A 15847-nucleotide genomic window follows, 5' to 3' on the forward strand; every position below is an offset into this window, starting at 1 on the left:
AAGATTTCTATGTCATTATTGTGGGTTGAGTTACCAGTGTGATAGCTTAGATCAGAACACACGCAGTGAATGGCTTGTAGCATCACTAAAAAGGCAACAGTAATACCTTTGTATGGCATTCTCATGGTGTTTTTCAGTTTAGAAAAGTACAGCCACACATGTTTTTCTTGTTTGATTCTCTGAATGCTCTTATAAGCCAGAATAGGAAATGCACTCACTGTTTTATACAAGAGAACCTGTGGTCCACACAGTGGATAGTGGAGGCAGCCTCTATAATCCACATCTGGTTCCAAGCAGATGGCATGCATGCATGTGTGTGTGTGTGTGTGTGTTTCCTATTACTGCAGTACCTTTCCTTTCAGAGTAGAGCTTCCACTTCGTCAAGTTTGATTGTACACGTGTTTGTGGTCACATATACATATAATGAAGGATTCAAAAATAGTAAATCCACTTATATAAACCTTCTGTGCATATACTTTATGGATGAAATGTGTAAACCATATTTTCATATAAAGTTTCTAAGATTTCCAAATAAGTTCTTTTATATAATGTGAATAATAATTATCTAAATTAGTACTTTTTTCCAAAGTTTAATTTTTCCATGTTATATTATTTGCCAGTTCCATAATACAGCTAGTAGTTCAACAAGCTTTTATACTATATGGGAAATTAATTTTATACTTCCTAAATTTTCCTTACTAGTTAGTTTGGTTTTTTAAACTCAGATGGTTAATAACTAGAAAAATTACACAACTTTTTTATTTTAAAAAAAAAAGGCTTCATTCTTCTAACCGTCAGTTTTTCTATTCATAAACTGTGCTACAACCTGCCATTTTATAATAACTTTCTAAAGGAGGCAAAATACAATCAAACGTGTCACCATAAATAGAAAATTCTTGGTTGAAATTTATTTTTTGGAAACATTTTAACATTTATTTCATTCAAAATAAAGGTTAAAATAAAACAAAATGAAGACTGTCCCCCAAATAAATAGACATGCAAATTACAGACCTGAATTAGATACTTTTTAAAAGTTTAAGCCATAATCATGGAGAACTAGAAGTGTCTCTACAAATATTGTATGTCTTCCCTCTCTGCATTTAACACGTGAGGAAATGGAGACAGAAAGGCTAGGTTAATTGCTGTATTCTGCACAGCGAACATGGAAGGCCCCCGACTGATGTCCTAGTCCTTGCTGTCATACCATGCCGCCTCTCTTGCTTTTCTTTTTTGAACATATTAATAATAGTAACAGGTAGTGATTATTGAAAGCTCACTGTGTATGTGTGCCAGGCGCTGTTGTAAGTTTTTTGCATGTATCATCTCATTTAATCCTCACAGCAACCTTATGAGAGAGAGAACAATTTTCCCTATTTTATAGATGAGGAAACAAGTAATGGACATGCAGATCTCTATATGCAGGATGAAAAGTAGAAATATTTCTTTTTTTGTTATCGTCTGCCTTCTAATTTTTTATTAATTTGTTTAGATTATGACTATATTCAATAACCTTTTAAAAATATGGTTATATACATAATGGAGGCTTCCCTGGTGGTTCACCAGTAAAGAATCCACCCGTCTGCCAATGCAGGAGATGAGGTTCAATCCCTGGGTTGGGAAAATCCCCTGGAGAAGGAAATGGCAACCCAATCCAGTATTCTTGCCTGGGAGATCCTGTGGGCTGAGGAGTATGGCAGACTACAGTCCATAGGGTCACAATGAGTTGGATCCCACTTAGCAACTAAACAACAACAATCCATAGTGGAAGTCGTTTTTAGTAGGATTGGTGCTGGCCTTTAATCGTGATGATATATTATGTATCACTGTTCCTACCTCCTAACTAGTCTTCTAACCTTTAGCCTTACTTTCCCTCAGTCCTTTCTTCATGCTGCATATTATGGTGGAATTAGCTTTTGAAAATGCAAGTCAGATCACATTGTTTTCCTGCCAAGACTGTGTACGGCCTTTGCCAGTGTTAATCAGACCAGATTTTCATAGGATTGCAAATGCAAAAGTTTTGGTGAACCACGCAGCTATTTGGTAATAACAGCTGAATCTGCAAGATGAAATACTTCCTAGTCATGACATAGAGTGGCCAACAGAAAATGGACAAATGATATAAGTAGTTCTAGGAAAAGAGTTGAAACTGCTGTAAAATAAAATGTTCAACTTTACTCATGATAAAGGCAATGCACAGTCTAACACAAACAAATTATAAAATATCCCTGAAAGGATACATTAAAAAACCACTTGCCTTTGGCCAGGGAGACTAAATGGTAGGAGACAGGAGTATATATTTTTTTAATCTTTTGGAATTTGTAGACAGTTACACAAGTATTGGAGTAATGTGGATCCCACATACTTAAAAAATGAAGAAATAAAAACTAGCTTCTTCATGCTGGTTGGAAACTGCTCCTGAATATGTGGAGTGTTCAGAAGTTAAAATATACTCGTAGCAATTTATAAACCAGAAAATTATCATCATCATCTCTTACTTTTGTGTATCACATTTCAGATTACAGAGCATTTTCATGTGCCATTTCAGTTATCTTATAGCAACCTCATCCACATTTTAAGATGAGGAAGCTGAGCCTCAGGTAAATTATGATTCACCTAAGGTCACACTGCTAGTTTTGATCAGTTCACACACTGCAGCATATTTACATAAATATGTCTACCCTACTAGATTCTGAGCCATCGACACAAGCGAAACTATAATCTAGGCCTTCTGTTCCCAGTTAGCTGCCATTCGATGATTATAGCTCAGAAAAGAGTCAGGGAAATTATGTCACCTCCTTTCATTTTCTTGGGAATTACATGGAAAGGGATGAGTCTAACCAAAAAATAAAACAAGATTTCAGAAACCTCTTGTAAGTAGTGCCATTGTAAAAGCATACAGAGAAAAGAATGGAATTTTTTTTCTGTCTGTATTTTCATTTTAATCTCTATAAAAGGAGGTGGATTCCATACGCCATAGAACCTTGTCTCCAAGTTGTAGAATTTGATGTTGTTACATATTCCATTTGGATTAACTTTAACATTTCACCTCTTTAGGAGCCTTGTCACAAACTTATTTTCTGCAAAATTCCAGTGATGAGTGAGATGACTCAACTGGATCATGGCATCATATATGTACCTATTTTTAAGGACTGAATTAAGAGTCAGAAATGATGAAATAACTTGCCAGATAGGAATTCTTAGAAGTCATTTGAACAAACCTTAAGCTTATAGTAAGCATCTGAGAGGCAGCAATAACTTAAGGATGTGCTATATTACACATGTTCTGAATCCTTCAGCGTGGACACTTCTTGGTTGAAGTGAAATTTAATGCTAAAAAAAGGACACATATTATTTTCCTTAACTAATGAAGAAGAAAACAGTCATTCTCCAAAGAGAGAAAGGAAGAAAAACTTATACAATCTGTATGGAATTCAGACACATTTTTTTATTAAACAGGACTCTGTATGAAACTCTTGAGAATTTTATAGTAAGGCTTAGATAAATATTTCATGTTACATCTGAAGATGCAATCATTTATAGTAATTTTAGCACTCTGATTTCTGTTTGTTTTCAGATTTGAAAAAGCAAACATTTTCTATGATGATTTATATCTGGGAGCTGCCAATTGAGCCCAATTTAACAAGCCTTATCTTTATAAATAAATGAAATAGGATAATAAGGAACAGCTCTACTTACTTGTATTTTATGTCTCTCTTTTCAGACAGAAGCAGTGTTAGAAGATTTTTTTTTTCTTACTGAAATGTAAACCATGGCCTTTGTAAACGCCTTACTCTTTAACCCTCTAAATGTAAGCTGATCTTGGATGCAGGCACCATCTTTCCCTCCGGCTGCCTCAGGAGACTCTCTGGAAGCTACTGTTCTTGGTTCTCCAGAGCAGATGGAACCCACCCAACTCCATGCTTGCCACTGTTCTAGAGCCTTCAGCTGACAAGCGGGGACTCTCACCAGCTCTAACCCCTAGGTTCTGGGAATTGTTTTGCAAACTGCCCTTTGTTAGTTTGCTGGTTTGATAATTTATCTTTTTCTTAGATACATGTTTTAACATGGGATATTCTTTGTCTAAACGTGTATTCACAGTTCATCCTGTGTATAATACTTGCTAATGTTCGGCCAAACTACTGATGGATGGGGACATACCTTGACTATAGTCTTTCTCAATTGAAAGATGGATTTTCTTTATCCATTGGCCAGTTATCTGCTCAGCACCTACCATGTGGTGCTCAGCACTCTGTGTACAAGAGGAATTTAAAATTCGTTCATTCAGTACATAGTTGTTGCACCTACTATGTGCAAACATCCAACTGGGCCCTGAGGGTACAGCAGGGGTCACATAATATGATCCCTGCCTTCCTGGGGCTTATGTTCTCATGGGAAGAGAGAGGTTAAGTGAGTCAGAAATAGAGTAAGCTGATTACAGGTAAGGAAAATTGCCATGAGAAAAGGAGGCACCATGAGGGAGGGCAGACCTGGAGGATGGGAAGGAACCCGCAGTAGTAGAAGGTTCTTGGGAGAGGGGACCGGAGAGAGAGAGACTCTATCATGGGAAAGAGCTTGACGTTGTCTTCTGGGAAGCATGAGAAGGCCGTGGATTTCAGGGTAGTGAGGAGGAGAGAAAACTATAGGAAGTGGGGTTAGAGTGAGAAAAGCAAACCTCAGACCACACAAGGTCCCAGAGACTATAGTCAAATGCTGGCATTTTACTTCGGATCCAGTGATCCTGGGGACAGGGGTGTTAGGCAGAGAAGATAACGCTCTAATTTCTAATTTCCTTTTTTACTCCTGAAAACCTGGCAGCTTTGTGAAAGTGAACCAAAAGTCACAAAACATGGGGTAGGCTGAGAGGGGTGAGCCAGACCATGACAAGGTGTGGGGGGAAAGACAGGAGCTTTTATAGACATGGAAATGGAGAAGAGAGATGACCCGAGATGCATTTCAGAAGTAGAGGCAACAGACGTGCTGATGGCTCCATCGCACCATAGGACGGGGTGGGAGGAAGGATCACGGGGGTTGTGCTGGGGACACCATGGGCAGAACTTTGCAGGAGGAAGTCAGAGTGTATTTGGAGTAGCAGAGTACATTTCAGACCCTCCACCTGTGTGCAGTATCCCCTAGGGAACAGTGTGAATCAGGTGGTAAGTCTCAGCACTGCAGGAGTCAAGGTGAGCAGCTGTGACTCCAGGAGGTCAGAGGGAAAAAGAGAGTTCTATGCAGAGGAGAGCTGGGTGCTGTCCTGGGCTTGAGAGAGGGCTGGGGTGTTTGAATGGCAATATGCAGCCCTGAGATCCAGAATTGAGCCAAGACTCTGAGGGATGCACACACCATGTCCAGCCTGGCAAGAATGGATGTTAGGAGAGGTTAAGGTTACTTGCCTGTTATCCCTCTTCTCCTTTCCCTAGTTTAAGTGTTAAATCCATAGTGTTCCTAGGAACCCTAATGAGAGACTCGGGTAGCCCCCCGGGCCCTCTCGCATCATCCACACTGGGTTGAGATGTCTTTCAGTGTTGCGTAGGGGAATCCCACAACCCCGATCTTCTCCCGTCCACCTTGCACACAATTCCATGTCCACTTCTGTCACCTGCATTTATATATTTCCATTTATTTCTCACTTAGGTTTTATGGCAGGCACACAAAGAAACCCTCAGATGTCTCAATATGGACCTCAGCAGACAGGACCATCCATGTCGCCTCATCCTTCTCCTGGAGGCCAGATGCACCCTGGAATCAGTAGCTTTCAGCAGAGTAACTCAAGTGGAACTTACGGTCCACAGATGAGCCAGTATGGACCACAAGGTAAAGAAAAGTTTCTCCAGAATGCAGTCAGTAGGTTGTAGAAATTTTGTTACTATGCGAGTCCTTTCAAGACCTCAATGTTATAAACATCTCTTAAGATCCCATTGTTACCTGACAGATCTGTGAGGTTAATGCAAACCACAGCCCTTTGGTTTCCCATAGTGATGGGAAGAATAATTATAGCAACTATTCATTAAGCATTCATGCATCAGACACTCTGGTAAGTGCTCTTCATACATGTGTTATTAATAATGAAGGAGTGAACCCTTGTTTCTGTGATGTAGCTGTAAATGCTTATTGAGAAAGCAGCACAGGCCTTGACCTCAAGAAGTTTGATTCAAAACTTAGGTTATTCTGTTGAGTCCTGATTCTGCCCCTCCCTGTCTGTAATTACCTTTGTAACAATGTGCTCCCTACTCAGAAGGATTGCATCCTATTACTTTTCCTCCTAATCTGTCCCCAAAGTGCTCTCTCAGGTAAATAATAGTTCTAATTTTCACAGTCATTGCCAGTTTTACTCTTAGAAGACAGGACAAAGCCTGAAATGGACATGTCTTTCAAAAAGGAAGATAAGGCATGAGTAGAAAAACAAGTGGAACCATGCCCAAAACGCCCCATTTACATTCTGCCTTCCTGGACATTGATGTCTGTTTTGTCTTACATGTGCAGAATCCTTTCAGCAAGGTTTTTAACCTGATACATATTTTTTTCTAAGTCACTTCTAGCAATAAGGCATTTGAATTTAGCACCTTTATATTTTGTTTATTTAAAGTAGACATTAATGGATAATTTAGAATGAGCTAATCTGGCACAATTCCCAGAGTTTCCTCACTTCTGAAAATACCAGGAATGTTCCAAGTGAAGGCAGTGCCCTCTAGGAAACTAGTACAATGTTCACCGCGCCTCCACAGCCAAACCAGGTCCCCTGACTTACTAAAGCTGTAATGTTTCTCCCATCCAAGTACTAGCCAGCCCGACCCTGCTTAGCTTCCTAGATCAGACGCGTTCAGGGTGGTATGGCCATAGACAAGCCTTAATATTTCTTAGACTGTCCATCTGGAAAACGTGCTGTGCTGATGCCCTTCGAGCCTCTCCAGCCACAGAAGTACCTGCAAGGCCAGACGATTCTTTAAGAGGAGGCCAGGTGCCATCTCAGCTTTTTACCTGCTATTTCTCAGGAAAGCTGTCCTTACCTCACAGTTTGAAAATTCTCTTGTTTTCTGAAGATCTCTTTCTGAAGGATTTTAAACACCCTCAGTACTATCAGTGTAGCACCATCACCTCACCTTATGTTGCCCTGTTATTTTGTATTCTAACTATTTGTGTTGTTGGGAAACTGTATTAGAACACCCAAAACAAATGTTTCCCATGGCCCTTTCTGCCTCTGTCCACGAGCATGTAGTGAGAGTGATATAAACGTGGGTTTGACTTGATTCCCTACCTGCCATGTCATCAGTAGATTTCTGTGTTATTAATTCCTATAAAAGCTCTAGGAATTTAAGGTCCTGGTTGACAGCCAGGGTCTGCCTAGTTCCCCATCAGCCAAGGTAGTTGTGACATGTAGCAGTTTGTTGCTGAGCTAAGGCAGGACGTGCCACTCAGCTGTAAGAGTGCCTGCTTGCCCTCTGTGCCACTCAGTGGGCATCTTCAAAACTGGGGGAACTTTGACGATCTGGAAAGGACAAAAACTATAGTGAAAATTGGGAAAGCAGCTTATAAGTTGTGACACGCACAGAAAATGTGAACTTTTACTTAGAATATAACTGGAGACAAGGCCAGGGCCTTATTCTCAGAGTTAGGGGTGGCTAGGGCCTGGGACTTACCAATGCCATTCCAAGGGTTTCATGTATATAATCTTGAAAACTGGCCACTCTACTCTGAAATACTCTTGCAATCTCACCCTCTGCTGCTCTCAAATAAGGGAAGGTGGGAAGGCAGAGCCTTGGACTATCTGATGAGTCTTGTGTGAATGGCTAATAAAGCACTCATACTTTAGGAGTTAGCTAATAACACAGAAGGTAATTTCCATAAAATGGGTTTATCCTCTGAATAAAACCCTCAGTTTTCTGGAATCGTTGAATAGTAAGATTCTTGATTTAATAGCACTGCTCCTGTGAGAGTTCTCACCCAACCTTTGGAAAATTGCTTACTCTCCGGGGTTTACTTTTTCTATAGAAAATGAGAAAATTAGATTGTGTTACCTTGGAAATTGCTTCTAATTCTAATGTTCTGAGTCTAAATTTTGCTTCGACTCCAGCACCTTTTTACATTAATGTGGCCCACTGGATCCACTGCATAACAGTTTGGATATATAGTCAAGAAGGTTGTTGTTTGGGAATTTTTTGAGGTATGAATACTAAGTTTAGGTTGGACAATTTAAACTAAGGCTGACAGTTTCCACACGTGGCATGTTCTAACTTTGCGCCCTAGGCAGTGTTCTCCTTCCAGGTGGCATCTCCGGCATACTCTGTGCTCCCCCCACCCCCTGGGCTTCTTGACTGGCTCCCGAAGCGTGGACTGAAAATCCGTTTTCTGGTGCTCTCGGTTCAAATCTGAATTGTTTACTTTCCTCCTTGTATTCCCCCTGTCGTCACTGAACAAATGACAGGAAATGACAATTATAACTTGTATTACTCAATCCAAGAAATATTCTTACCTTTACCTTTCTCTCTTGATTGATCCTTTTAAACAGAGACCCAAATGAAGTATTTTTTTTTCTTTCTCTTGATTAACTACTCAAATTATTAGTAGAATATTCAGCTTCCATCTTTGTTACAGGTTTTGATGTCTGGAAAGAATCACTTGTGCAGAGATCCACAGAGTCGTCGTCATATCTTCTCTGTTTCTAGCTAGATGGCTTTCTTCTGTGTTAATGTTTTTAAGAGATCTCGGGGGAAGATACTTTACAGTCTCTTTTTGCTAAACCTTTTTGTTGTCAGGAATAGCTTCTTCAAAATTATTAGTAACAGCAGCCAACATTTATTAAACACTACTGAGTCCTGGACTTGGTGTTTTTCATATATTAATTCATTTAATCCTCACAACATGCCATGTTATAGGTACCACTATTACTCCACTTGATAGACAAAGAAACTGAGGCATGCATCTCATAAACACCTTTGCCCAGGGTACACAGTGGTCATACTGGGATTCAAATTCAGGTATACTTTCCCATTTTTCTTCATTAACAGGAAACCTGTAATGTCATCCCATTTTTCAAATGAGCAGGTTAAGTAATTTACCCACAGTCCCACAGCTGGTCAGTGCAGAGCCAAGGTTCAAACCGAGAAAGACTTCAGAGGCCACTCAGAGTGCCTGCTGTGTCATTTCCCATGACTTAGATACACTCCTTCCTGCTGGTTCCTTCAGTGAGCTGCTGGAGAGACAGAAGACAGACTATGAGCCTTCAAGGAGCTTTGGGGAATATAGGCTTGAGATACACCAAAAATACTAGAGATTAAGAAACAGATTCCTATTAAGAGGAAATTTTTTTAATGTATATTAATACTATAAATTATTAAATATACAGATGGGATGAAGCCAGTCTAAATGTGCAAAAATGTTTAATTGCAGTGTATTTTATGAAATAGTGCTTTTCTACCTTCAAGCAGACACATATAAAATAACTTCCCTTACAAAGTGTTTGCGAGTAGAGAGGGCCAGAGAGACTTGGCTCTAATAAATAAAAAGGAATTCTTTAATTGCTGTGTTAATTATTAATAAATGAATTTGTATGTGGAAAAGGGAGCCAAAATCCATTTCATCTTCATAGCCTTTCTATTTCCTAAGGACAGACACTTTCTTGTTCGTATGTTCTCTAGGAACAGTGTCTGTCACAGACTGTCCACAGATATTTTTTGCATATTTGTCACTAATTGCAAAAAGTGAGGGCCTAGCCTTAGTTGTGGAAGGAATTGGGAGTATTTTCTTGGGCAACCGATAGGAGTTCTGAGCCGTGATTCCCTGCTAGGTGTCACTCCTGTGTGAGTGTCTGGGGCCCCCATGTACAGCTGTAGACATTGCACACCGACTCAGCCTTGGTTTTATGCCTTAATTTGTATAGTTGTCTTAGGAAGCAGGGAGCTTATAAGAAGATGAATCTGACTAGCCTTTATTCCTAAAGTACTTTGTCAGAGGTGCTTTTCAGAAGGGTTTAGAGTGCTTCCCTCTAAAATAAATCAGATCCCAGTGGAACTCTTCCTTCTCCTTCATTCATTAAAAGTCAGCAATGGCAAACTTTAAATGATACCTAGTTGAAATGAATGCAGCTCCAAAATAGTGAATTGCACATTAATAATCTTATAAGTGTTTCAAGTCAAGAGGAACAACATATAAATGTCAACCAGTTGGCAGCCCACCAGCTACTGCAGAGAGCCTTCTAGGCCATGGCAGTCTTGGGGTCACCACGACCCATGATTTTAGTCCCCACTCTTGCTCTTAAATTAAGCTGAATTCAGCCTATCTTCTACAGAAGTGAGATGTGTCTGCCACATGGATTTATTCCCTCCCCCCACCCCCGTGGACAGTGCTGCTAATTGGAGATCTTGTTCTTTGGCTTTCCAGAGGCTGGTTTGTGTGCAGGTCAGTCCTGCATCAGTTTCACTCATTTCTCTCCTGAAACAGGTTGCAGTGCTCTTGATCGTTTACTTCATCCTGTTAGGTTAACTTGATTTTTTCGTTAAATGGACAGTGCTAGGTATAAGTATTAATTCCATAGTCTGTAAGGCTTTGTTCAAAAATTTCTAAATCTTTATCTTGCTCATAGTAGGAAAAAACAAATTGTAGCAGATATTATAACCAAAGGTGATTAATGGCCTCATCTTTTGATGCTCAAATTTAGCCTTCAAGTTATAAGGTTTAAGCTTGAATTTTTCTTAGCAGACTGATAATCATTTTGACTTGACAAAAACCTGAGAATTAGGCAAGAAGTAAGGAAAATTTAAAGTACAAATCAGCTTCACAGTAAGAAAGAACATACAGCAACATGAATTTTGACTAGTGTGAAGATAATTATTTCACTTTACTTATTAAAATCAACAGCACCTGGGGTGCCAGTGTCCCCTCCCCTCACGGTCATCCTGTGAACTTGGACCACCGGCCTGGATCAGGACAGTTGATGGCGGTGTAGAAACGCAGGATGTGGACAGGCTGCTTGACTTAGTTTTAGCAAGCTGCCTTTTCCTGAGGCTCACAGCTCTGCCATTTTTTTAATTGCTTGTTTTAAAAGAAATGACTAGTGTTCAATTCTGTAAGCGTTGGCACCACCGGTCCTTTCTGAAGGCTTCCTGCACCTGCCGTCAGGTGAAGCAGATCAGAGCCCTCCCTGCAGGGGGCGCTGTTCCCCCACCATCCGTGGGTGTGCACAGGGCGCAGCAGCTCTGAGCCCAGGGAGGACGCAGGTGCTCAGGCACCTGTGACAACAGTGACTCTGAGAATCCTTCCTTCCTTACCATAGGGCTTTTACTGTTTCATGCCAAATTTGGCTACTGAATTAAGATGATTTTACATTTTTTTAGGTCAGTAGTTACTTTTTCTTATGCTTTACTCTGAAATAGATTTGAATATCTGTGCATATTGAAAGTAAAAGGAGGCTCATGATACAATATATAGTAAAAAAGAATTTTGCTGGTGGAAAGTTATCTTATCAACATTGGAGCAGCTTCTGTCTGTTCCTTGACAGATTCTAATCATTGTTAGCGTCCAACAATAGTTACTGTGAATATTTTTTCCCCATAGCAACCACAGGAGATAGAGAGTTTTATGTTATACCCTTTGTGCAGATGAGGAAACTGAACATTGTGGTGACCAGTGTCTTTGTGAAGGTCACACACAGGCAAACATTTATGCCCTGCTCCTTGAGAACCTGTGCTCCTCTCTTCTCTCCTTGCTCTGAAGTCAGAACCAGCATCCGACTTGCCCATATGTTCCTGGGCCTGTGTGTATGTCAGCCTTGATGGTGGTGGAGAGGCGCCGACATGCCACACAGCTCCCTCTCCACGGCAGCTCTCCTCAGTCACCCTCTCAGGGGAGCCTGCCCTCTCCACACTGTCCAAGCTCTCCCTGCTCCGTTTTCCATCAGAGCACTTGGCACTGCATGGCATGGTCTAGATTTATCTATTGACCTATCTCCTGCCACCAGAGTGGAAGCTCTCTGCCTTTGCTCACTACTACATCATCAGCAATGAGCAGGGAGCGGGCACAAAAGAGGCTCTTAAAAACTATTTCCTGAATGGATGGAGACAGTATTCCAGAGATTCAGATCCAGTGCTCCCTCTTGATGCTGCTTTGATGCTTGATGCTTATTAGGTTGACTACTCAATGCTTAAGAATTATCTTTGGGAGATGGCACTAAGGATTGTTGTCTATTTCTCTCTGTGCTTCTATATTTTCTGTATTGAGCTTGCATCACAGTATAATTACATTTTAAAGGAGTTAATTTTTATAACATAATGGGAGAAAGCTACCAAAAGTGAAACATTAAAGTCATACTGTAAGGTAATGAATCTTTCCATTTCTTTTACAAGCTTTATATAATACTGTATTGCTTTTGCATTTCGAATACTTTTTAAAATGCATGTTGACCCATGGCGGATTCATTTTGATATTTGGCAAAACTAATACAATTATGTAAAGCTTAAAAATAAAATAAAATTTAAAAAAAATAAAAAAATAAAAATTAAATTTAAAAAAATAAATAAAATGCATGTTGACCTAGGAAAAATGTGGTGCCTCATGTATCAGTTCAAAAGATAAATTATCTCAATTTTCACAAATAGTAGGGTTTACTACAACTTGGGGTAAGTGTGCTTTCATATTGAATCTGTGGTCTTAGCTATTCAGTCAGTTTCTGTCCTAAATCTGTGCCTGAAAGCATAGCACCATGTGATCATTCCGATTAGAAAAGTAGCATTGGAAGAAGGTTTTTGAAATACAACTTTTTTACACAGCAAGGATCTTATTTAGATGAAGAATGCTCTCAAAATCATTTGTCATTAGGAAAATGAAAATTAAAGCCATAACAGTATCCACAACACAGCTACTGGAATGGCTGATATTTTTTAAAATTTTGCAATATCAAGGATGTACAGTAGAGCACTTGGAACTCTCATATGTATCGTAGTAGAGTTTCTTACAAAGTTAAAAATGCACTTAATGTACAAAGGTAGCAGTCATCCCTAGAGTTTACCAAGAGAGATGAAACATATCCACTGGGAGACCTGTGTGCAAATGTCAGCAGCTTCAGTCACGATTGCCAGAAACAGGAACAGCCCACATGTCCCCAGAAAATGGAATACTGCTCAGCAGCAGAAGGGAGCAAACTCCTGATATGCACAGCATTATGTGTGAATTTCAGAAGCACAATACCGAGTGAAAGGAGCTAGACCCAGTACTGTATGAGTCACTTTACATGACATCCTGGGAAAGGCAACACTGTAGGAACAGAAATCAGACCAGTGGCTGCCAGGGCTGGGGACAAGATTGACCACCAGATGGCAACTCTTTGTCCTGATAGAAATACCCTCGCCATGTCTTAGCTGTGCTGGTGGTCATAGGGCATGTATGCATGCTAATGCATAGAAATTCTGCCTCAATAAACATGACAGATGTAGTAGTAAATGTGTGTAGTAGATAACCATAAAAAGTGCTGATTTAAACCTAATTCACAAATGTGTTCATCATAATATATAGCTAATTATTCATTTTTTTCAAGTGTCTATTCTGTGATTTGTGCACCATTTTACCCTCCACAGCAAAGGGAAATAATATAGGACCTTGCATGCAGTACTTGTTCCTAAGTCATTGTTGGATGGTTGAAACCAAGAAGCAAAATAAGTGGAAACATTTAATAATTCCATAGAAGCCGTAACCTTGGAATATTAATATTAACTAGCAAATTTTAAAATTGCGGAGTCAGGTATAGAGTTATTTGTGATCCTCCTAAAATAATGCTGAGGATGTGAATAGAGTGTAGCTCCTGCTTCCGTTATCTGGTGCTTGAATACAGCTCCCGGTAAGTTAAAATCTGAATTCATTTGGTGACCAATTTTCCAAAGCTGGTGTGCCAAGATGAACCCACTTGAAAACTGTGGGCTCTAGGACTTGGCTGCAAGGCCCGTCCAGCTGAGGTGGGCTGGCCTAGCATCTGCTGCCTTCATTGTGCTTAATGCTGGACCCATCTGTTTTCTGTCAGAGCCAGTGCCAACAAATTACTAATCTATTAGAGAAACATGGAAATAAGATTGCACTCCTCATTCCTGGCTTTTCCTCTCATATTTTGCTTGGCTTACATATTTGGTTTTTATTTATTTTGGGGAGAAAGATACATTATTGAGTAGGCAAAGTGAGGGGGGTGTGAATCATTTTTTACTCCTACACATTTTTAAAAGATTATGGAAAAAAGATTATATTAGTGATTATTGATAATGTTATTGTTGATGATCATGGTGATAGCTATAATTTATTAGGTAATTCTATGCTTGGCACTGTACTAGTCACTTTCTGCCTATTGCCCGTTAATACTGTTACTTTATCTGTCAAAACTCATGTTCCAAGAGGTTAAATAAGTTGTCCAAGGTGGTTCCCCTAGAAAGTGTCAGAACCCAGTATCAAATCCAGTTTCTACAGCCTGTGCTTTGTCTGTTGCTGCCTCTTAAGCCGTTTAAAGCCTTTAGAAACCATTTTTATCCAGGCATGTGAGTTTAATGAGGAAAGTCTTTTAAAGTTTCAAGGAGAAGAAAAGGGAACTTTGTATTTCTTCCACCAAATAGAGGCCTCTATAATTAGAACATACTCTCTTGACATGTGCTTTTGAGTGCCGGTTTGTGAAATCAGCCCAACTGATTGAGGGAAAATAAGACTGGGAGCCCAGCTTTCAATGGGCCTTTCTAAGCACGAGTGCACGCATGCGTGTGGGAGCGCGTGGTGGTTGTGCTCTGATGCATATTCTCCCGGATTGCAGAACGCTTCCTGCTGTGCAATGAAGACCAGCTGTCGAACTGAGCAATGCTACTGAAACAGAGCTCTTCTCTTCTTATCACATAAAATGAATGAGAAAGATAGAAGACAGGGACAGGGGTACTGAACATCTCAGGTGTTTTCCTTTGTGGTTACTAAAATACAGCCCCTGATTGGCAGTTAAACCCAAGGTGCAGGAACCCAGAGGGACAATATTTCTCTGTTCCAAGTATGAGCAGCATTCTACTTCAACTGTAAGCAGGATTTAGCAAAACCAAGGACCTTCCTCTTATATCAAGTGCATTATGGGCTTAGTCTGCAATAACCATGTAAATGCTTGTTTTCTGAAACAAGATTAAAAGTCATTGCATTTCCTTCGAAAGCAAAGGGTACATATGTTTTCACTGAATAAAGTTTCTTACCAAATAAGTTACTTACCAAGTGTTGAGGGAGGGAGAGTGGAAACTAGCTACAGAGGAACAGGAAGAATATGTGGATTAATTTCATTTGCGTTCAAGCTACAAATGAGTTTATTTTTAATAAAAGCAAGAGCCAGGGAAGAGCACTGTATCTCACTGATGTTATCAAACAGTCTGTAGGGAAGGGCTGAGAGAGGACAGGGTGGCGAGGGGTGAGCCTTCGTCCTGCCACAGAGCAGAGTTCTGAGGACTGTGCTCTGGGAAAGCACAGGAAGAGGGGAACACAGCATCTTGTCCACTGCTCTGTGACCCCCCCATCCAGTGTGAGCATAAGGCGCCCTTTCCTCTGAGATGGTGCCATGGGAAAGTAGACGGGGATCTTCCATGTGGTCCCATGGGACACATGAGCAGCTTCAAAGCAGCCTCAGAACTTTTTATAAAGAACTTCAAAATTGATAAACAGTGAATGTTTGTTTACCTTTTGTGTTATGTAAGTGGCTCAGTCATGTCCGACTCTTTGTGACCCCGTGGACCCACCAGGCTCCTCTGTCCATGGAATTCTCCAGGCAAGAATACTGAAGTGGGTTGCCATTCTGTTCTCCAGGGGATTTTCCCAACCCGGGGATCTAACCCAGGTCTCCAAATAGATTCTTTACCATCTG

At 40.3% G+C, this 15847-nt stretch overlaps 1 protein-coding gene across 9 annotated transcripts in view; it reads left to right on the forward strand.

Moving 5' to 3' along the window:
* Window positions 1-15847, forward strand: part of ARID1B (AT-rich interaction domain 1B) — a 435615-nt gene that overhangs the window by 350124 nt on the left and 69644 nt on the right. For 8 of the 9 annotated variants that reach the window (XM_061428408.1, XM_061428404.1, XM_061428400.1 and 5 more), the window contains one exon: window positions 5632-5811. The exons of the other annotated variant lie outside the window; for it this stretch is intronic. In XM_061428408.1, the coding sequence (XP_061284392.1) occupies window positions 5632-5811 (180 nt within the window). The remainder of the gene's footprint in view (window positions 1-5631; window positions 5812-15847) is intronic. 9 annotated transcript variants of the gene reach the window in all.

The sequence above is a fragment of the Bos javanicus genome, chromosome 9 (genome assembly GCF_032452875.1).
Source record: "Bos javanicus breed banteng chromosome 9, ARS-OSU_banteng_1.0, whole genome shotgun sequence".
NCBI lineage: Eukaryota > Metazoa > Chordata > Mammalia > Artiodactyla > Bovidae > Bos > Bos javanicus.